This window comes from Giraffa tippelskirchi, chromosome 1, assembly GCF_054371585.1.
Source record: "Giraffa tippelskirchi isolate mGirTip1 chromosome 1, T2T-mGirTip1v1.2.pri, whole genome shotgun sequence".
NCBI lineage: Eukaryota > Metazoa > Chordata > Mammalia > Artiodactyla > Giraffidae > Giraffa > Giraffa tippelskirchi.
This window is the reverse complement of record NC_137275.1, coordinates 15,694,179-15,717,487: the sequence shown is the minus strand read 5'-3', so window position 1 is coordinate 15,717,487 and position 23,309 is coordinate 15,694,179. Positions and strand designations below refer to the sequence as shown.

General features: G+C 38.9%; 1 protein-coding gene across 50 annotated transcripts in view; it reads right to left on the bottom strand.

Annotated features, from left to right (window-relative positions):
* The window catches only part of MAPK10 (mitogen-activated protein kinase 10), a 364,716-nt gene that overhangs the window by 12,337 nt on the left and 329,070 nt on the right, over positions 1 to 23,309 (bottom strand). For 22 of the 50 annotated variants that reach the window (XM_081581792.1, XM_081581843.1, XM_081581825.1 and 19 more), the window contains 3 exons: positions 18,063 to 18,126; positions 16,106 to 16,183; positions 2,141 to 3,041 (listed from right to left, as the gene is read on the bottom strand). In XM_081581792.1, coding sequence (XP_081437918.1) covers positions 3,025 to 3,041; positions 16,106 to 16,183; positions 18,063 to 18,126 — 159 coding nt within the window. In that variant the 3' untranslated portion in view covers positions 2,141 to 3,024. Of the gene's footprint in view, positions 1 to 436; positions 672 to 2,140; positions 3,042 to 16,105; positions 16,184 to 18,062; positions 18,127 to 23,309 lie in introns of those variants that run through there. The other 28 variants (XM_081581714.1, XM_081581593.1, XM_081581559.1 and 25 more) reach the window with 4 other exon arrangements.

Sequence of the window (23,309 nt, the reverse complement as noted above, 5' to 3'; positions counted from 1 at the left end):
GAAGATTCAGTACAGGACATAATATATTCTGTGGATCTGGTAACAACATAATCACCTCCTCATGAGACTCTAATAAAATGGCCCCAAGATTGTGAAGGGCGGGTGGACTTTTGCAATGAGGTTCTCTTTGTTGGCCTATCGCCTATCTTGCTTTGATAATCTAGGCAAATTAATTGTAGAAGCTGTCAAGAAGCTAACCCTTAGCTTGCTTTGTAATATGTGATATTTCAATATAAAGGTTGTTCCATTTTTCCTTGAAGGGAGAGAGTTCTGGCTAAAGGTAACCTGTTTCCAAGAGACAACAAACAGGAGAGGTCAGACTAGTCCAGTTTAGAGAAGTAAGTAAGTAGCAAGTAGAAGTAGCAAGTAAGGGGAGGGACTTTGGGTAGTTCTTGCCTGGTTTCATCTGAGTGGAAAAAAAATCACTTCCACGTACATGAGAGAGAGTCTGTCGAGTGGTTCGAAGATGCTGGCTGGAGATTTCCTTTTGTCTCCTGATGTCGTTTTGTGGCTGATGAAATTCTCCCTGGGATTCACTCTCTTTCAACAGCTTCATGCTCTCTGTACTTAATCTCATGTGGTTAAACAGCCAGAAGGGGAGAGGCCACAGGTATAGCAAGAGAAGAGCACAGAGAAAGGAGATACAAAAAAGGAAATGCAGAGAAGAGGAACTTTAAAGGGGGTGGGGGAGTGAGGGGGAGGGTTGAGAGAGCGTGACACAAAGAAAATTGAGAGAACTCATGTGAATGAGGAAGCATTTTTCCAATCAGATTGTCTGCAATATTAACCAAAAACAAGGGCAGTAAGATAGAGACACTGGGCCACCTCTATTCCAGGGGATGAGCTGCACAGTCTAATATTTTTTCTCTCCGTTTTGAACAAATGATCTCTTGTCATGAAATCTATGGTGCAAAGCAATCCCCGGTAAGTGGCAGCATTGCTCCTGTGGCGGTGGTGGGAGTTGATTCTATTGCTTAGGAAGAGATACGGTTTCCCTATCGCTGTGTTTAAGGCAGTTTTCAGAGCACTGGCATTCTTGTCTGCTCTGTTTTCAGAGGGATTCCATTCGCCCGTCATCTCACACTCAACCAACCAGCCTGTGTGTTTCACTTCTTCTTCAGGTGAAATACCACCACACTGATGAGCACCAAAATGGTCAGAGTGCAAAGAGCTGTGATGGATAGTTCACCAGAATGAATAAGAGGAGAAGGGTCGACCTGGTCCTGTTATTGCTGAGAAGTTACCCTGGTATCGCCTTGTATGGAACCAGGATGTTTCACAGTGCCTCCTTCAAGTGCCTGGGAAAGCACTTTCATTTATTTTTGAGCTAAATCAAGGAGATTTTGCTATACATTTACATCAATACTTCATGGCTTTTAAGACAGTCTATTGCTAAAGCTATTTAGCAGCGGTAACTTATGGGCAGAGTTATTGCTGTCATGCCGCCTTGTGGTATACAAAACTCAGATGATCAGCCCTTCTTGAATTGTTGAAATTTATGAAAAAATAAATAAACATGAGACATCAGCCACATTAAGGAATTGGGGAAACCCCTGAAGAATGTACGTGGATGTTTTCAAATGCTAACCTGAGGATCGCCCTGGGCTTTGGGTATTTTTGTTTAAGTAACCTTTTTTTTTTAATTCCAGAAGAGGGAAGTAATATTTCTTCTCAAAATAAAACCTTGACAAGATATAAACCCAGAAAATAGCACAGTCATGGAAAACACAACCCACAATCTAAAAATAGCCTAGGCAAACTCATTTTTTGTTAGGGATACCATGTAGAGGCAGCTCCACTCTCAGAGAAAGGTTCCCATCAGATGTGGATACACTAACCCTGCCTCATTAGCTGCCAATCTCTTCTCAGTTGTGACACATAATTTGCAAATGACAAATGAGGGTCTCCTTTCCAAAACAGGAATGTCAGTGTCTCCTAGAATCTGGGTCATACCTCCTTTAGTTCTTCCTCCCACATGGCCACACTACCCTAGTCTCTCCTACCCACTCACTATCAGAAAAAAGATCCTCAGCTGTTATGCCTACCTTCCTTCTAAACGTCAAACCATTCAGTACCTGGAAACTGTTCCCGTCTCCCACCCCGCACTGTACATAAGCATCACATATGTTCTTTCTACAAATTGGTTTACAGGTGCCATTTAATCAGTTCAGATTTGGAAGCTACATCTTCAAGGGTCCAAGAGAACTCACTCCCTCCCCATATTCCACCCTTTACACATTTTCTTATAAGACATACAGCTTAATCAATTAACAAACTAAATAGCTTATATACTGGCAATATATTACAGATGGGTTTATGTCAGAGTAATAGATCACATGAAATGGACCATGTGGTACCCCAGTGCGTGATGTCTTGGGAGAGCCCTGAGGACACTGACAGTAGCATCTCTAAGTAAGTAGTGCTGTAAGAATACAGACACATGCGGATCTGTATCTACATCCATCTGACTAGGCCAATAGGAGCAGGTAGATGCAAGATAGAGACACACACATGCTGGATGGGGCCACTGCACACCTTGTCATGCCATTTGAAAGGGCAGTTACAGGTCATTGGTTCTGCAGCCATTAAAATTACACTTTATGGAGAAGGCTTCTCTAATTGTGTTTGATTTGCTTTCTGTAGTAAAAGCATCATTGGAAGAATACCAAAGCAAGAGCAACTAGGAGTTAAATATACATTTGGCTTAGCTGCAATACAGAACTCTGGAGAAGAAGCAGGCTGAAAGATGTGTTTCAATTTTAGGCTTGGATACTCTCCCTTGCCACGTTCTTGTCATTGCGTGTCTGCGTTTGCATGTGTGCGTGAGTGTCTGCGTGTGTGTTCCATCACATCATCTCCTGAAGAACGCTGGGTTTCGCAGGCAGGCGGCTAGTCACCTGCAGCAACCCAGGGGTCCTGCCGAGGCTTCCAGGCTGCTGTCAGTGTCAGATGCCAGGGTCTGATCGGTGGACATGGAGGAGATGTCGTTGACGGATGAGGAAGGAGGGAGACTCTCACTGCTGTTCACGGCTGCACCTGTGCTAAGAAAACAAAGAACGACATGACTAAACCTGGAACTAAACTCAACTGGATGTCACTTAGGATACAAGTGCGGGCATATAAGATAAGGCAGTGGTCCCCAACCTTTATGGCATGAGGGACCAGTTTCATGGAAGACAATTTTTTCACAGAGCAGTAAGGGGGGATGGGTTGGGGATGATTCAAGTGCCTTACCTTTACTGTGCATTTTATTTCTATTATTATTACATCAGTTCCACCTCAGATCATCAGGCATTATTAGATCCTGAAGGTTGGGGACCCTAGATAGGGGATGTCTGCTCCATCATTCATTTGACAAGTCCTCATAGAACCACTAATACAGAGCACTAATCAGATGGTGAACATGAGGATAACAACACAGCGCCCCTGGTCACAAGTTATTCAAGGGTTAATGCAGTAATTCAAAGTTGGGAAAGGAGTACATCAAGGCTGTATATTGTCACCCTGCTTATTTAACTTATAATATGCTGAGTACATCATGAGGAATGCTGGGCTGGATGAAGCACAAGCTGGAATCAGGGTTGCTGGGAGAAATATCAATAACCTCAGATATGCAGATGACACCACCCTTATGGCAGAAAGCGAAGAGGAACTAAAGAGCCTCTTGAAGAAGGTGAAAGAAGAGAGTGAGAAGGCTGACTTAAAACTCAACATTCAAAAAATGAAGATCATGGCATCTGGTCCCATCACTTCATGGAAAATAGATGGAGAGACAATGGAAACAGTGACAGACTTTATTTTTTGGGTTCCAAAGTCACTGAAGATGGTGACTGCAGCCAGGAAATTAAAAGACACTTGCTCCTTGGAGGAAAAGCTATGGCCAACCTAGACAGCATATTAAAAAGTGGAGATATTATTTTGTCCACAAAGGTCTGTCTAGTCAAAGCTATGGTTTTTCTAGTAGTCATGTATGGTGGTAAGAGTTGGACCATAAAGAAAGCTGAGCACCGAATAATTGATGCTTTTGAACTGTGGTGTTGGAGAAGACTCTTGAGAGTCCTTTGGACTGCAAGGAGATCCAACCAGTCCATCCTAAAGGAGATCAGTCCTGGGTGCTCTTTGGAAGGGGTGATGTTGAAGCTGAAGCTCCAATACTTTGGCCACTTGATGGGAAGAACTGACTCACTGGAAAAGACCCTGATGCTGGGAAAGATTGAAAGCAGAATGAGAAGAGGATGACAGAGGACAAGATGGTTGGATGACATCACTGACATGAGCTCGAGCAAGCTCCAGGAGATCGTGAAGGACAGGGAAGCCTGGTGTGCTGCAGTCCATGGTGTTGCAAAGAGTGGGACATGACTGAGTGACTGAATAACAACTATGCAGTAACTTTCAAATTCTGCTCAACCCTAGAAATCACCTGTAATGCTTCTAAAAGAAAACAAACAAAAAACAAACCAAAAAACTCCACTAAACCCTTCACCCTTCCTTCACTCCATTCACCCTTCCCATCTCCCATATTGTAATGCATCTGGCCTTGGGTAGAGTCAAGGTCTTTGCATTTTTCAAAAGCTCCCCAGAGGCTGATGTTAAGGGCTGAAGACCATTGTTCTATGAAGAGAGCAAATAAGTGAACACCTTTAAAGTAATCACCTGAACCTGGATGCTTTCAATTCAGGAAGGTGGGTTGTTTTTTTTTTTCCTGCATAAGGCAGCAGGTGGGATTTTAGTTACTGACCAGGGATCAAACCCAGAGTCTTAACCAGAGTCTTAACCACTGGACTGCCAGGGAAGTCCCTCAGGCAACTTTTAAAACAAATACATATAAGCCTCTTATCCCAGAAATATAGGCTGAGGTAATTTCCAGAGATCAGAATTACTTTGAAGCTACCGTTCTAAGAAAGGAAGGTATATTAAGTAAATATTATTACACCGTCATTAATTTGACATCAAACTTAAAATCCACATAGGAAAAGCCAGGTAGGACTGTGGATGAAAGTTACCATAGACCAAAAAAAGGACAGAAGTCAGAACCACAGTCAGCCTCTTGAGTGGGTGTTTACTTTTCTTCAGGCTTGCTTACCTGGGAGTCTCCAAATAAGAACTCGGAATTAGTAACTACAAAAATTTCAAAATTGATCTGCTATGTAGGAATACAAAGGTTTTGAAACTCTGAGGAGAAACTTGTTCATGCTTATCACTCAATAAATACTTACTGAGCTACAGTAGTTTTAAGAACCACAGAGGGGAGATTGTAAGACTGAATTAAACCAGAGCACCCCGGAAAGTCCAATTACTTTTTCTCTTTATAGATCCTTTATATTCAAGCGATATGGGTAGTGAAACGCATGTTTTGTGAAATAGTTCACTATTAAAAATATATGAAGTATAAGCATCTAATAGAGTGAGATACATTTGGTGAAAACAATATAACCATGTGAATAAGTCACAGTAGTATTATCACATACATCTAATAAGTTAGGAAAAAAATCTAATGAAGTGGAGAACTTAATACAATCTCCTTGTTCCTGGAGTAGGTAAGTGATTAAAATGTGACAGTAACTGGAAAGGGTACACACACTTAAACTAAGACAAATTATATGGGTCCTTTTTAAATAGTTCTTTGTTTATTATAACCATATTTATGCAAATTATGGGAGATGTAAAAAATATAGGAAAAAAAGGCAGCAATATGCATTGATCTCAGATTAATGATAAGAACTATTAAACTTTTGATATATTACTTTCTAGTCTTTTTGCTACGAAGTCTCTCTAACTATAGCATTTATTGTATATTCTTTTGTATCCTGTATTTTCTTATCCAGAAAAACCTATGCATATTTCATGTTCTTCAAACTCTTAAAAGTATCAGTACCCTCTAATCTTAAATGTCTCTAGATTTTTAAATCTGTCTTATTAACATCTTCCTGTAAATAATTTTACTCTTATTATCAGAAAAATATATAATATAAAGCTCAGTTCAGTTCAGCTCAGTTGCTCAGTCATGTCCAACTCTTTGTGACCCCATGGACTGAAGCACGCCAGGTCTCCCTATCCATCACCAGCTCCCAGAGCTTGGTCAAACTCATGTCCATCGAGTGGGTGATGCCATCCAACCATATCATCCTCTGTCATCCCTTTCTTCTCCTGCCTTCAATCTTGTTCATCATCAGGGTCTTTTCCAATGAGTCAGTACTTCTCATCAGGTGGCAATATTTTGGCCACCTGTGTTTGGCCACACACATCAGGTGTGTGTGCTTACACACATCAGTAAGCACACAAGTAATGTAAAGTTATCTGGCTTCAATTCATTACAGCTTTATTTGATTATATCCTTTACAGATATGGTGCACAGCTAGTTCATTTTCTCTCGTGACATATACTAGTAGATTTTATAGGCCAGCAGACAACCCTTGATTAAACAGCCAAACTGCCCAGCTCTGTTTTTTTCCTTTGATTCTAGATTAAATTATACCAACATCCTCATATTCTTTCATCAGCTTTGGTCTCTAATAATTGAGCATTACTGTGATGGGCTTCTCAGAAACATCTTTAATTTTTTCCACATCGTTATTAAAGGGCAGAAATTAAAACTAGATGCAGCATTTTAATAAAGGCTTGATCAAATTATGGGCCAACAGAGTAAGATTACTTTCTATTCATCTCCTGAATGATATATTCTTATCTTACAGATAGTTTTCAAATCACAGTACTAGAGTTTAGATTTAGTTTTAACTTGAAATATAAAATATTGCCCATATACCTTTTGTAACAGCTCCACTGAGACACAATTAACAAATCTAATTTGTATAATTCAATTTTTTTAGGATATTGACAAAGTTGTGCAATCATTACAACAATCAGTTTTGTAGAGTTTTCATCACCACAAAAGGAAATCCTATAATCTATTTCTTACCACCCAACCCTAGGCCATGACTAACTTACTTTCTGTCTCTATAAAACTGTCTGTTCTGAACATATCAGATAAATGGAATCATACAATATGTGTCTTTTGTGACACAGCTTAATATTTTCAAAAGATTCATTTGTATCAATACTTCATTTCTTTTTATGACAATAATATTCTATTGTATGAATATATCACTTTTGTTTATCTATTTATTAGATAATATCATACGGTATTTGTTTTTCTCTATCTGACTTACTCCACTTAGTATGATAATCTTCAGGTCCATCCATGTTGCTGCAAATGGCATTATTTTATTCTTTTTAATGGCTGAGTGATGGACAGGGAGGCCTGGCGTGCTGCGGTTCATGGCGTCACAAAGAGTCAGACACGACTGAGTGACTGAACTGAACTGAACATTCCATTGTATGTGCGTACCAAATCTTCTTTATGCATCCATCTGTAGATGGGTCTTTAGGTTGCTTCCTGTCTTGGCTATTATAAACAGTGCTGCAATGAACACTGGCATGCATGTATCCTTTCAAACCATGTTTTCCTCTGGATATATGCCCAGGATTGGGATAGCTAGATCTTATGGTAGTTGTATTTTTAGTTTTTAAGGAGCCTCCATACTGTTCTCCATAATAGTTGTACCAATTTACATTCCTGCCAACAGTGTAGGAGGGTTCCCTTTAACCCATAACCTCACCAGCACTTATTGTTTGTAGGCTTTTTTATGATGGCCACTCTGACTGGTGTGAGGTGATTTCTCATTGTCATTTTGATTTTCATTTCTCAGAATATTTATCAACTGTATCTCTAGGGTTCCAAAAATTATTGTTCCTGACTTTGTATAGCACAAATGCATTAAAAAGAGGTTCTCTCTTCTAACAGTCCCTCTATAAAATCCCCATTACATTCTCACGTTGTATGGAAAGTTTCTCTATATAGTGCTATGGGTGGATGGAAATCTTGTGTACTGTCTAGCGGCGTGCTGCAGTGGTTTAGTGGCTTTTGAGAGTCAATTATTAGCATTTCTTTCCAATTTTGCCTTCATAGATGACATATCAGTAGCTTGAAATTGATCACAGTGAGAATATTTACACAATAGAAATCAGTAATTGCTACAATCAGTCCATCTTTTTTAAAGAGATGGTTGCATGCATGCATGCTCATTTGCTCAGTCGTGTTCAACTCTTTGCAACCCCATGGACTGTAACCAGCCAGACTCTTTTGTCTATGGAATTCTCCAGGGAAGAATACTGGAGTGGGTAGCCATTCCCTTCTCCAGGGGATCTTCCTGACTCAGGGATCAAACCCTATTGTTATTAAACATTAAATCTCACACTGTAATTTTAAAAAAACAAACTTTTGCTTCTGTATGACTTTTTCTATTGCACTATACTATACGCCTTCTCAATTGTAGCCACCTCTGGCTTTACTGAATGATCCTCTCAATTCTGTTTTATATGTAGACAATCAATAAACTTTTAAACCATAAAACCAAACAAAATTAGAAGGTTCCAGACAAATATTTTGGCTTCAAGTTGTTAGTTTACTGCCAAACAGTTTGGGACAATACGTTAAAAGTAGAATTGAACTGAATTGAGCTTATCATTGCCTGGGATATCCTAGCAATGCGATAAATATCCCTTCTTCCTATATCGTTTTCAGAGAAACCAGTAAAATACATACATTTTTTATAAAACGTTTTATCGTTAGTAAAGCATTATAAATTTTTGTCAATAAATATGTCATTTAAATTAACTGGAAATACTAGTAGAGTTACAGATAAAAAATACTAGTTACTTTCAAAATTACTTGAAAAAAAATTAGGTTTTATGGAAAGACATAATAGCCTCAGATATGTAGATGACACCACCCTTATGGCAGAAAGTGAAGAGGAACTAAAGAGCCTCTTGATGAAAGTGAAAAGGAGAGTGAAACAGCTGGCTTAAAACTCAACGTTCAAAAAATGACAATCATGGCATCTGGCCTCATCACTTCATGGCAAATAGATGGAAAAACAATGGAAACAGTGACAGACTTTATTTTCTTGGGCTCCAAAATCACTGCAGATGGTGACTGCAGCCATGAAATTAAAAGACACTTTCTCCTTGGAAGAAAAGCTATGACCAAGTTAGACAGCATATTAAAAAGCAGAGACATTACTTTACCAACAAAGGTCTGTCTAGTCAAAGCTATGGTTTCTCCAGTAGTCATGTATGGATGTAGAGTTGGACTATAAAGAAAGCTGAGCACCAAATAATTGACGCTTTTGAACTGTGGTATTGGAGAAGACTCTATGGAAAGAGTTTCTCTATATAGTGCTATGGGTGGATGGGAATCTTGTGTACTGTCTAGCGGCGTGCTGCAGTGGCTTTAGTGGCTTTTGAGAGTCAATTATTAGCAGAGAGTCCCTTGGACTGCAAGGAGATCAAACCAGTCCATCCTAAAGGAAATCAACCCTGAATATTCATTGGATAGACTGATACTGAAGCTGAAGCTCCAATACTTTGGCCACCTGATGGAAAGAACTGACTCACTGGAAAAGACCCTGATTCTGGGTAAGATTGAAGGCAGAAGGAGAAGGGGACGACAGAGGATGAGATGGTTGGATGGCATCACTGACACAATGGGCATGAGTCTGAGCAAGCTCCAGGAGTTGGTGATAGGCAGGGAACCCTGGCGTGCTACAGTCCATGGATTCCCAAAGGATCAAACAAGACTTAGTGACTGAACTGAACTGAAATTACAAAACTTTACCAGCTAAAAGTTGTGTGTGTGTCTGTGTGTGTGTGTGTGTATGTGTGTGTGCACTCAGTCACTTAGTTGTGTCCGACTCTTTGCAACCCCATCGACTGCAGCCCACCAGGTTCCCCTGTCCATTGGATTTTCCAGGCAAGAATACTGGAGTGGGTTGCCATTCCCTTCTCCAGAGGACCTTCCCAACCCAGGGATCAAACCCACATCTCTTGCATCTCCTGCACTGGCAGGCAGATTCTTTACCACTGAGCCACCTGGGAAGCCTAGAAGTTATCTAGCCAAAGGCATTCAAAGTCTCAAAGGAAAATATTGTTCTGATTTTTTAAATAAAATTATTTTCCTGACCCATCCAAACATAAAAAGAGACACAAAGTATTATGAGAACCACTAGAGATTTTTTTATCACTGAGATGTATTCCTTCTCTGTAATCACGGGCATCAGCTTAAATTGGTTTAGGGGCTGAGGTTTTTAAATAGAAAAAGTTATTGGGATAGATCCGTAACTAACTGGGAAGGACACACTCCCATAAGGTGTAGAGGAGGAGGAGGGGCTATGTATTAAAATCACCGGAAAGCTTTATCTTCCATTTAGAGATTCTAAGAAATCTCTACCCATTTTGATGCTAAGCATCCCTAACTCAGTAAGTCATTATCACTTCCCAAAGGCTTACTTCTCAGGCAACAGGGTGGTGAACAGACTGAGAGTCTTTGTATTCGATGACCTTCTAGTTTGTTCTTGCCCTAACATTCTATAGTAAATGCTTTTAGAAGAAAATTAATTTCTATTCATGGACTGTTATTCCTTCAGCAGTCTTTACAAATCAATTCAGAAAGCAAGCACCCATGCTATTCTTGAAAATAAATCACTATGCAAGTGAAATCAGATAGTAGAAGGGAATCCAATTATTTATTTAGAAGTGTATCTGGGGTTTACATTTATTTCTTATTGATACACAACAATTCCATCAGTAAATTTCAAGCTTCTGTATTATTCTGCAAATGCACATTTAACTTTCTATTTATATTTTAAAAGCATCACTAAAACATGAGTTTGGGTATTAGAACAATTTTGTCACTGAAAAACTGCATTAACTTATTCCCTTGCTGCTGGGTTTCCAGTGTTGCCATGACTGAATATTAAGGGAGTCAATGTCGTAATATTATTTCATCTCAACTATTTATAAAATAAAATGTGATATGCAACATTCCTGAGAAAAGGTGAATATAATGAAGAATGCAATAAGGCTGAATTTTCAAAAGTTTTCTAAGTAATTGCTTTCTCTTTCCAGCATAGTTTACTGCATACCTGTGTGTGCGTGTGTTAATTGCTCAATCATGTCTGACAATTTGCAAACCCATGAACTGTAGCCCATTAGGCTCCTCTGTCCATGGCTCCTCCAGGCAAGAATACTGGAGTGGCTGTATATATAGACATACATATATGTATATATGGTATACATATATGGTATATATATGTATATATATATATATATACACATACATATATATATATACATATATATACCATGCACACATACACACACACATTGGCTCTTCAGGGGGGTTAAGAATGCCTTGATTTGTAGAGTCAGCCAATTTCTATGTCTTAAATCCTGCATGATGGATTTCAAACTAAAATATGAGGTCAGAAAACTCAGATGTACACAAGTGGCTCTCATGAGCTAGAAAAACTGCTCCAGCATATGGCTGTCCTATGTCTCTGCATAATGCACAGAAATATATCAAACACAGGGACTTCCTTGGTGGTCCAGTGGTTAAGAATCCACCTGTCAATGCAGGGGACATGGGTTCAATCCCTGGTCCAGGAAGATTCCACGTGCCTCAGAGCAACTAAGCCCATGTGCCACAACTACTGAGCCTTAATGCCACAATTAATGAAGCCCATGCACCCTAGAATCCATGCTGCAGAACAAGAGAAGCCACCTCAAAGAGAATCCCATGCACTGCAACTAGAGAAAGCCCATGGGCAGCAAGGAAGATCCATTGCAGCCAAAAATAAATAATAACTAGCTAAATAAATAAAAGAATAAAAAACACCAAACACAAATATGTGATAGATGTCATACATATGATTTCTCAAAATCAAGCCAGGAATATTTTCCTTTAAAATCATGTAGTGAAAGATTGAATCCACAATCATTTTAACTATAAATTGTTTAAGCCAATCCACTACAGTTTACAGCAGGTGTAGAAGGTAGACAATTTAATATCGTTACATGTAGTTGGAATGGGTAAAAAATACTTTGTGTGCACAAAGAGCCTAAGGAGAATATTTTATGATTAATTGTTAGCACATTAAACTAAACGGGCATGCAAAAAAATTCAGAAATATATATTTCCCCAAGTGAATAAATCAAAAAACCACCTGAAAGCATGAGCAAAGCTTTATCTGAATCATGAGCAAATGCCAGAAGCAACAATTTGTGTACCTGATACTCAGTTCATTTACCTTTGTGATGATTACTAGGTGAGTAAATATTAACTGGCATAAGAACATACTGAATTGCATACTGTCAAAACTATAATTCTGTCTTGAATTCTGTCTTTGGGAGAGCATCAAGAAACATGTTGAGGAAAGACCTGAGCACTAACTTTCAAATTAATAAATATTTAACAAGCTACTATTATGTGTAAGGGACAATACTCTGGCACCAGGTGGTACACAAAGATGAATATATACAATCTTTTTCTCAATGAATTTACAATCAATAAGGGTAATAAGACAATGTGTAAAACACAAGTACTAGTAGGACCCATAGGAAAGAAAGATCTTATTCTTTGGGAAGATATGAAAAGCCTTTTGGAACAGATATGAAAAATATTTGGGTACAAGGTGGCAACAAAAGAACACTTTTGAATGGGCAGCATTTCAAAAGGTGGGGAGCCGGTCAAGTAAGGCAGTGATAATGCAAGACCCTAGAATGGGTATAGTATCAAAAGTGGGAAAATGTGGAATGTATTTCAGAGGGCGGTCTGTGTCAGTGAGAGGTTACTAGGCTAAATTATAAGTGATGCAAAGCTATTGGAGGCACTGATCAGTAAAATTATTTCTCGACCTATAGTTTTGAAAGATCAGCTTAGGTCAAGACTGAAGTATGGAAAATTATTTCAAGAAAACTTTAATCATAATGGTGTTAACATAAAGGGATGGTAGCAATTAGACATAAGACATCTAGCAAGCAAAATGTTTAGGATGCAAAAAGTGACTGACAGTCATAATGTGGGTATGGAGTGAAAGGTTAGTTATGGGTTTCAGGCTGGGAGGCTGAGAAAAATAGAGTTGCCATTAATAGAAATGGGAATGTTGAGACAAAATTTACTACTGAGTGGGTGAATCTAAATGGAGAGGATGTGTTTGGTTTTAAACAAATGGAATATGAATTGGCAGCATCTCACGCATCCTGACCCAGTATCCTAATTTCTTTATGACTAGGTTATACTCATCATTAAATAATTTGATGGAATGAATTTATTTCACAGTCATTCCAGAAGTTACAAACTCTGTAAACTAGGCTTCCGCTTTATTCACCTTAGATGTATTTCCTACAAACTTAAAAATAATTACTTGGCCAAGACTCAGGTTCATCTATTCAGAGCACGTAGAAATCATGTCAATAACCTTAGACACTGTTCAAGAAAATGATCCAACACTTGGGATTACTGCAAAAAAAATGAACCTATAACCTTTTAATATCACACTTGAGCATTTTTTAATAGGCACCTTCCTAAGGGTCATCTGGCTGTTTTGTGGAACATAACTTCTTGACTTAATATTCTCAATAGATTAGGATCCAGATGTTTTATAACATTACAAACTTGTAGAAAACTGATAAAGTAAAACCCTTTTCTTTTTCTGCCTAGTAGAAAAGATAACCACAAAGATAGGTTTGGTTGCTGTGTAGGACATTTGCAGGTTTTGATTTAATTTGGTAATCTTATCTTAGTGTTCTTTTTTCCACAGACTACCTAATCTTAATTTCTCATATCTTCAGTGAACTTTGTCATTCTGTCATTTCCCTCATTAAGGAGTTAAAAGAAACTTTGTATGTACTCACTTTCTTTTTGCAATAAGAATAATGGCTTTAATGATTAACGAAATACGCTTCGATTATATACAAACTTTGTTCCTTTACCAAACATGCAAGCCTTTCTTATGACAGACCACTGATCCTATCCCTTCAATGATTCATTGATCTCCCTTGTACCATCGCTAATTCCGTTCTGCCTTCCCTGAGCCGTACAGTTTGCCTTAAATGAATCATGGGAATAAGAAGATTTTTGTAGAAGTGTTGTGAAAGTATTGAAAAGCAAATTGTGTATTTTTATGCCATCACAGATTAGCTGTTGTGAAGACCTGGTTGGAATTGAGGGGAAAGTGGAGGAAACAAGCAGAAGATGGGGTATCCTGGAGTGGATAGCATGATTCTGAGCTCTTTGCAAAAAAGAAAGACGATAAGTGAATGGACTTCCCTGGTGGTCCAATGGTTAAGAATCTGGCTTGCAACGCAGGGGATAGGAGTTTGATCCCTGGTTGGGGAACTAAGATCGCATATTGCTACGGGGCAATTAAACCCATGTGCCGCTGCTACTGAGCCCATGCAGCACAACTAGAGGGTTCTTTTGCAGCAGCAAAAGATTCTACATGATGCAATGAAAATCCTGTGTGCTGCAAATAAGACCTGATGCAGAAATAAATAATTTTTTAAAAAAAGATGAATAGAAGAAAATGTGAAATTTGTCCTGTCCCATCTTGAAATAGGGCTTCCCAGGTGGTGCTAGAGGTAAAGAAAGAATCTGAATCTGCTTGCAATGCAGGAGAAACGGGTTCAATCCCTGGGTCAGGAAGATCCCCTGGAGAAGAGAATGGCAACCCACACCAGTATTCTTGCCTGGAGAATTCCATGGATAAAGAGTCCTGGTGGGCTACAGTCCATAGGATTGCAAAGAGTGTTAGTGTGACTAACACTTTCACTTTCCACACTTCCTGAAATGCTAAGTCACCCTTCACTGGATTCTGGTATTTCAACTTCTTAATGATTATAGGAAAAAGTATTCTGATTATTACGATAATTCTTAAGTCAGGGAGTCTTTCTGCCTTAGCAGGTGGCATCTTGCTGTTGGATTCAGTCTCTGGGCTCTTTAATCAGCAACAGATAGAACAGGCAGGTAAGTAAGAAGCAGCTTCTACAGCCTTGTATCAATATAGAGGCTGGGTTGAATAAATAGGGTGGGCAGACAACCAACTGTGATGATTCCTTTAACCTTCTTTGAAGAAAGGAAAGACTTGACATAGAATTGGACATTTCCCTAAGTCTAGAGGTAAGAAAAACATGTCATAACTGAACAGCATCTGTTTGGGTAACATAGTAGTTGTGGGTTGTTAAAGAGTAATATCAGCAGGAGGAATTGATTCACACATCCTATTTTGTTTCCTGAAATGATTTAAATTGCATGGGAAAAATTATATATCAAAAGTAGGACACCAAATCTACTTTTCTCTAAAGGTAATAATTTGCAGCCTACAGTTTTGCCAGCATGATCTGAGTGTTGTTTAAAGCTGATGATAAGTCATTACATTTTCTAAAATGATTTCTATATTCTCTTTCTATTCAGAACACTGGTCTTAGGAAAAATACATTGGCATTATTAAGTGTAAGTAAATTATCTCAAGTCATCCTAAAGCACATTGGTGAGCTCAATAAAATATATGTATTACATGTATGAGTGCTAAGTTGTATCAGTTGTGTACAACTCTTTGTAATTCCATGGACTGTGGCCCACCAGGCTCCTCTGTCCATGGGATTCTCCAGGCAAGAATAGGGAGTGGGTTGCCATGCCCTCCTCCAGGGGATCTTCCCAACCCAGGGACTGAACCCGTGTCTCTTATGTCTCCTGTGTTGGCATACCGGGAAGCCCATGTATATGTACAAATATGTGTTATATTTTGTAGATTGCAACTGGAAAGATTTTTCTGTGCTGACTTTAATTGGACCCCATTGTGGTTAAGGCTTCAACTGTTGTCACATCAACCTTAGGAAGAGTAAACATTAGAGTGAATGAAGGAAAAGGTTTTGGCTGGAGAGATTCCTGAACTCCTCACTGATTTGGTGGTCAAGAGGGCATTATGGCTCTGAATTTTGATGAGAAGCAGCTATCCTTTAACCAGCTTATGTTAATATTTCTTCAAGATTCCCTGTTATTTTAAAGTTCTGAAAGAACTCATGCTAGATCATTATAATCAGAATAAATGCCACACTAACCATCAAAAGTAATGAGACTGAAATCATCAGAGGGAAACAGGTGACACTGGCTCATACACTTGATAAGCAACATTATTGACTGCGATCTCTCATTAAGGCCAAGAAAAATACGCAAGTACTGATTTATTGGTTATTCATTGAGAGTGAGTACCTGAAGGAGAAGGTTGTCCTTTCACAACTCCATTCTTCGTCTTTTCTTCTGAGTTCATTACTTCCTTGTAGATAAGTTCTGTAAGAAACAGCTTTCAGTGTTATAGAAATCAATTGTCTCCTTAACCCAAAGACAAAGTCGTTAACGGCAAATAATAACATTTTGATGGGACGGAGTCAACTACAAATCAAATAGAATTTTTTACTCTTCCATTTTTACATGTTCAGTCGTGTCCAACTCCTTGCGACCCCATGAACCGTAGCCTGCCAGGCTCCTCTGCCCATGGAATTTTCCAGGCAAGAGTACTAAAGCAGATTGCCATTGCCTCCTCTAAAGAATCTTTCCAACCCAGGAATTGAACCTGAGTCCCCTGCATTGGCAGGTGGATTCCTTACCACTGAGCCACCTGGGAAGCCCTATTTTCTTTCAAAAGCACAGAGCCTGGCAAACGTAGGTGCTCAATAATGCAAGTGACCAAATAAATGTATGTAGAATACACATTACTTGTTTTCTGAATTCTTTGGGGAATTTCTGATGCATTCTGACTTTATCTCTTATGGATTTTAATGGCTCAGTTTTGAAAATCCATTTCTCTTTTATGTTCTCTCTCTAAGAGATGCACATAGTCTCATGACTTGAAATTATTACTTTCTATCCATTTCCAACTCTTACTTCATCTTTTTTCCAGACTCAAATTTTGGATTTGTAAAACTAAACTTGCCTAAAATCCAAGATTAAAAAAAGATTATTACTCTCATTTCCAAACTGGCATCCATTTCTGGCTTTTTCATTGCTAGAGATAAAAATATGTATATATTCATTTCTTTTTACTTTATCCCTTTTAGCTAAAAATTGCTCTGTGCAATTCATTCCTGCTTTGCAGTAGCTTACAATTAATACAATCACCATCCTTTACAGGTATTTTTCCAGTTTTTCAGAATTGAGTCTATCCTCCTTGAGTGATATGTACAACCTATCACTTACCTAATCATGAACCTTGAGCGCGCTCTGGTCTTTAGTTAGATCAAGTCTTTTTCTGTCTATCATTCTCATCAATTTTAAAATGTGATCTACTGTTTATAAGAGCTTATTTTTCCATACTCTCCAACATGATCTCTTGAACAGTGGATCCTCCTTACTATCTTTATAGCACATTTTGCTCATTCTTACCCTTTGGATTCCTCTTATATTTTCATTCTAGTATTTTCCTCTATTTTTTCTTTTCCCAACTTAGAATTACTAATTCTTTCAAAGTAGCTCAAATACTTCTTTCCTTCTGATGTACCCTTTCTCTTCCTCCTCATTTTGAGCTAATCATTTGTTATAATCTGTATTTGGTTTTTTCATATTTATTCTACTCTGTGGTTATTTATATTAGTTTAGCAATTCTTCTCTGCTTTGTTTCATCCTGAGTATGATCTTGACCATATAGTATGTGTTTGGAAAAGTTTTGTTAAAAAAAAAGGTTATTAATATATTCACTCACTGTTTTCTTACCTTAAATGAGAAATAAGCTGCTTGGATGCATACATTTTCATTTAAATTCTCAAGTCCTATAAATTGAGTGAGTGAATTCACATATTCACTCGTTTATTTTATAATGCCTAAAACCATCTCAGGCAAAACATTATCCTTTTAATGTGATAATTTTATGTATAAACTTAGAATGTTTAATTCTGAAATTTTGAATTAAAGCTTGACTTTCACCGTGACAAATATTTTGACAATCAGTACTATTTTTTTAAATGTGTCAGTAATTAATTCCTTTCATTCTTGAGTAAATGAAATCTTGTTATTAGTATGAAAAGAGATGAAGTTTAGGAGTTTTGAAAATGGTCTAAGAGGATAGCTCTTAGAAAACCATCTGTTACTAAAGCATTTTAAAAGGCAAAGACTTAAAAATATTTTCTGAGTTTGAATAAAAGAAAAAGCACACTTATTTAAGCAGTAGAATCACCTTTCCATTCTTCAATGGTGTGTTCTCTTTCATCCAGCTGTTTGTCGTATATCTGAGGTGGGGGCTGTGGGGGAAAAAAAAAAACAGACAATAAGCTTTCTATAATAACCTGAAAGTAACCTCTTACTGTGCAGGAGAATATCTTGCTACTCACTGATTTTAGGGGTGATCAGAATCTCATATAAATTGTGGCGTAATTACAGTGGTGAAGAAGTTTAAATTGCCCCAACAAACTTACAAAGGATTCCTTTATATGCCAATATTTGCTGCTAACAAATAAGGCAGCAGAATCCAAAACCTGAGAGCTCACTTTCCAAAATCTTCTGATTCAGAACTCAAGTGTTACCAATTAATGTTCAGTTTGGAAATGGCAACCTGTTCCAGTATCTTGCCAGGATAATCCCCTTTACAGAGGAGCCTCGTGGGGTCACAAAGAGTCAGAAACACCTGAGCATGCGTGCACTCACTCTCTTTAGAAAGCAAACAAGACACTTGATAACAAGGACCCAGAAGTTGCATGTTGTCCATTCACTTGCCCTCTACTAGAACCCTACTGAAATTATCCCAGACTGATACGATTCTGCTCCATTTTTAGACCCTTGTGAAGAAGAGTCTTCAATGCCTCTCAACAGACCATAGTACTAGCCTCCAGCGTAAAGGAATATTTAGACCTAATCAATTTTTACTTTTTTGAAGCATCATAAGACACTTTTACACATAGCTGGGTGTCCTATGTTTAAAGGGTTTAAGGTACTTCCTCCCTTCAGGCAGAAGCAACTGCCAGTTCTCTAGAGGGGTTCAAGGTTCACTCACCTTGGACCCCTGAGTGGTCCCAGAGTTAAGCCTCTCTAGGAAAAGGATATGACAGAACTTTTAGCCTAACATATGGAATCTGCATTCCTCTTGTTCTGAGGAATTTGGGTACGGAAAAGAAGAAATTTTCACAAATTGAGGTGCTTTTCAGGAAGGAGGATCTCAGACAGATTCCCTAACCTCCTCCTCCCAAAGCTTGGACCTAGGGAGCTCTATCATGGTGACTCCAATTCAGCTCAAGGAACAGGGAAAGAAAAAAAATCTCTTGGAGAAAGAAAGAGGTGAGAGAGAAGGAGGTATGTTGGTCAACAATGGCTTCAGTGAAAAGAAAAAGAGCTACAAAACGTCTGGTGTCGTGAGACAGGGGCCCCAGAATTCACACTGTCCAATGCTTCAAAAGCAGCAATTTTTTATAAGAAATTAACAGCTGCTCAATAAAGTGACTCGGGTCTATTAGGATGTGTGTGCACACTCAGTCACTCAGTTGTATCTCTTTGGGACCCCATGGACTGTAGCCTACTAGGCTTCCCTGTCCATCACCAACTCCCAGAGCTTGCTCAAACTCATGTCCATTAAGTAGGTGATGCCATCCAACCATCTCATCCTCTGTCGTCCCCTTATCCTCCTGCCTTCAATCTTTCCCAGCATCAGGGTCTTTTCCAATGAGTCAGGTCTTTGCATCAGGTGGCCAAAGTATTGGCGCTTCAGCTTCAGCATCAGTCCTTCCAATGAATATTCAGGACTGATTTCCTTTAGGATTGACTGGTTTGATCTCGTTGCAGTCCAAGGGACTCTCAAGAGTCTTCTCAACGCCATAGTTTAAAAGAATCAGCTATAAGTATACATATATTCCCTCCCTCTTGAACCTCCCTCCCCCCCACCCCCATTCCCACCCATCATCACAGAGCACTGAGCTGAGCTCCCTGTGCTACACAGCAGCTTCCCACTAGCTACCTATTTTACACATGGCAGTACATATACTTACTCTCCCAATTCCTCTCACACCTCACTTCCCCTTCTGTGTCCACATGTCCATTTCCTACATCTGTGTCTCTATTCCTGGCATGCAAACAGATTAATCTGTACATCTGTACCATCTTTCTAGATTCTATATGCTGCTGCTGCTGTTTAGTTGCTAAATCATGCCTGACTCTTTGTAGCCCCATGAACTGTAGCCGGCCAGGCTCCTCTGTCTTTGGGATTTCCCAGGCAAGAATACTGGAGTGGGTTGCCATTTCCTTCTCTAGGGGATCTTCCTGACCCAGGGATTGAACCTACATCTCCTGCATTGCAGGGGGATTCTTTACCACTGAGCTACCTGGGAAGCCCTCAGATCCCATATATATGTGCTAATATACAATATTTGTTTTCCTTTTTCTGACTTACTTCACTCTGTGTGACAGACTGAAGGTTGTATATCGTATGTTTAAGTAATAGTTCTTAACTGAGTAGGGCTTCCCTGATAGCTCAGTTGGTAAAAAATCTGCCTGCAATGCAGGAGATCTGGGTTTGATTCCTGGGTTGGGAAGATCCCCTGGAGAAGGGAAAGGCTACCCACTCCAGTATTCTGGCTTAGAGAATTCCATGGACAGTCCATGGGGTCCCTAAGAGTTGGATATGAATGAGCGACTTTCACTTTTCTTAACTGAGTAAAATGTATGAATTCTTCTTTCCTTAATCTTCAAGATAATCTTGTTATCAATAGCATCGTAGAAGGCTAGTGATAGAAGAGAGTTGAGAGATTATCTAGTGCCACTTTCATTTAATTTGCAAATGAGAATATGAAAACTTTATGGTCATAAGTGATTTGTCCGTGGTCATAGAGTTAACAGAGGATGTCATAGAGTTAACAGACGATGAGATGGTTGGATGGCATTACCGACTCAAGGGACATGAGTTTGAGCAAGCTCCTGGAGTTGGTGATGGATAGGGAAGCCTGGTGTGCTGCAGTCCCTGCTGTTGCAAAGAGTTGGACCTGACTGAGGGACTGAACTGAACTGAATACAGTTAATTAGTGGCAGAGTTACGAATAAAACGTATTATCTCTTATGAGAAAAAATGGAATGAAGAATTCTTAGGGTTGAAGGAATGTTAAACAGAATAATTCAACAGTCACAAAAGATTTTCATTAATGACAAATTTAAGGATGCCACTCTGATTTCTGTTCCCATTTTCTGTCAGTCTATACACGTAACTGTATCTGGCAGTTACCACCTGAGTAGTCAATACATATTCCAAAAGGTTTTTTGTTACAATACCCTGGCCAACCTCAGGATCTCTCCACACATAAATCCGGATATGAAAGATCTAAATTACACTAAGTTGTTCTTTGTATTCATCTTTAAGCCCTGAATTCACATATTTTCCGTTATCAGTCATGTTCTGACCATATGACAAGCATGAAGATGCTGGTGTTTGCTTTCTGCTTATTTTATCCTAATTAAGCATACAGGATGGCTTTGTTCTACCTTTTTTCTCAGTGTGTGTTTGCTCTCTTGTTGAAAATGCCAAATGAAAGCTTTAAATAGCATTGTCTTTCTATGTGTGCATTCTCTATTAATTCAGTAGCTAGATCAAAGAAACTTATATTATGTCTTAGTGAAATATGCTTTGTTTTTTCTTATTAACCTTTGCAGTCTGAGCACTAGCAAAGCATGTATGATTTATGGTAAGGCTTCAACCAAGATAAGTGAATTTCAGTACAAAATGAAATAAGAAAACCTGTTAAAAGAAATGTGCAAACTTTGATTTTAAATTTCCTTGACTCAACACATACAGACGTAAGTTTTCCAAATGTATTTAAAATTTTTGAGGAATATAACTTTTTAAAATTTTAGCTTCCTGACTGGAAAATAAACATTTATATTAAATAATTTTTATACAACACTAAATGATATGTTTGTTTCTTTGGTAATGACACTGTTTGATATGTTCTATGAGCCTTGGGTTTGATTCCTGGGTCAGAAAGATCCTCTGGAGAAGGAAATGGCAACCCACTCCAGTATTCTTGTCTGGAAAGTCCCATGGGCAGAGGAGCCTGGTGGGCCTACAGTCCACGGGGTCTCAAAAATTCATACACAACTTAGCAACTAAACAACAAATTTTTTTCTAAAAACTTTATATTCCCTGTAGTACCAAGAACAGTTCATTATCCACAATGAGATTCAATGTCCCTCTAACAGTCTTACAAAATTTACCACATTAATAAAAGTATAACAGCACTATAACAACTATAAAAAATTGACTAAACATGGTTATTTTTGACTTCCCTCGTGGCTCAGATGGTAAAGCGTCTGCCTACAATGCGGGAGACTCAGGTTCGATCCTTGGGTCAGGAAAATCCTCTGGAGAAGGAAATGACAACCCAGTCCAGTATTCTTGTCTAGAAAATCCCATGGACAGAAGAGCGTGGTAGGCTACAGTCCATGGGGTTGCAAAGAGTCAGACATGACTGAGTGACTTCACTTTCACTTAATGTTTCTCTATTTTGTGACCTTATTATGCAATAAACAATGACATAGTATCCAATCACCAAAAATATAATTGCCTCCAAAAGTAGACAACCCAGTGGCTCAGTGGTAAGGAATCTGCCTATACTGTAGGAGATGTAGGAGGAAGTGACATGGGTTTAATCCCTGGGTTAGGAAGATCCCCTGGAGAAGGAAATGGCTACCCACTCCTGTATTCTTACTGGGAAAAATCCCATAGACAGAGGAGCCTGGCGGGCTACAGCCCATAGGGGTGCAGAGAGTCAGATATGACTGAGCATGGCACTTGACCTTTGAAAAGCAGACAAATGAAGTGAAGTGAAAGTGTTAGTCACTTGGTCGTCTCCAACTCTTTTCAACCTCATATATTGTAGCCCACCAGGCTTCTCTGTCCATGGAATTCTCCAGCCAAGAATACTAGAATGGTTAGCCACTCCCTTCTCCAGGGGATCTTCCCAACCCAGGGATCCAACTCAGGTCTCCTGCATTGCAGGCAGATTTTTTACCGTCTGAGCCACCGGGAAAGCCCAAGTAGAAAAATGGCAGCTTGTAATATTTATCAGTTGATTTTTTTAAATTGCTTAGACAAGTTTGAGGAAGTACATCTGTGCTCTTAAATAGAAATTAAACAATCTAATACTACAGGTGAAGCAAATACCCTTTAAAAGTCTGATGAGTTGAAAGTACTCTACAGTGAGGGATAAAAGGTTAATAAAATCTGTCTCTGGAAACCAATCTGATTAATTCTTCTTTTTTAAGTCATCTGGCACTGGGTCCTCAAGGAGGAGCTGAGAAGGGGATCCATGTGCAGACGATCATTTGAAGATGTGCTCTCAGGGGGCACCCTGTAAGGGAGGGAAGGAGGATGACCGGGGAAGAATGAATGACACAGCAGTTAGTGACCTTAACAAGAGTTGTGCTGGTGCAGAAGTCAGACTGATCTGTG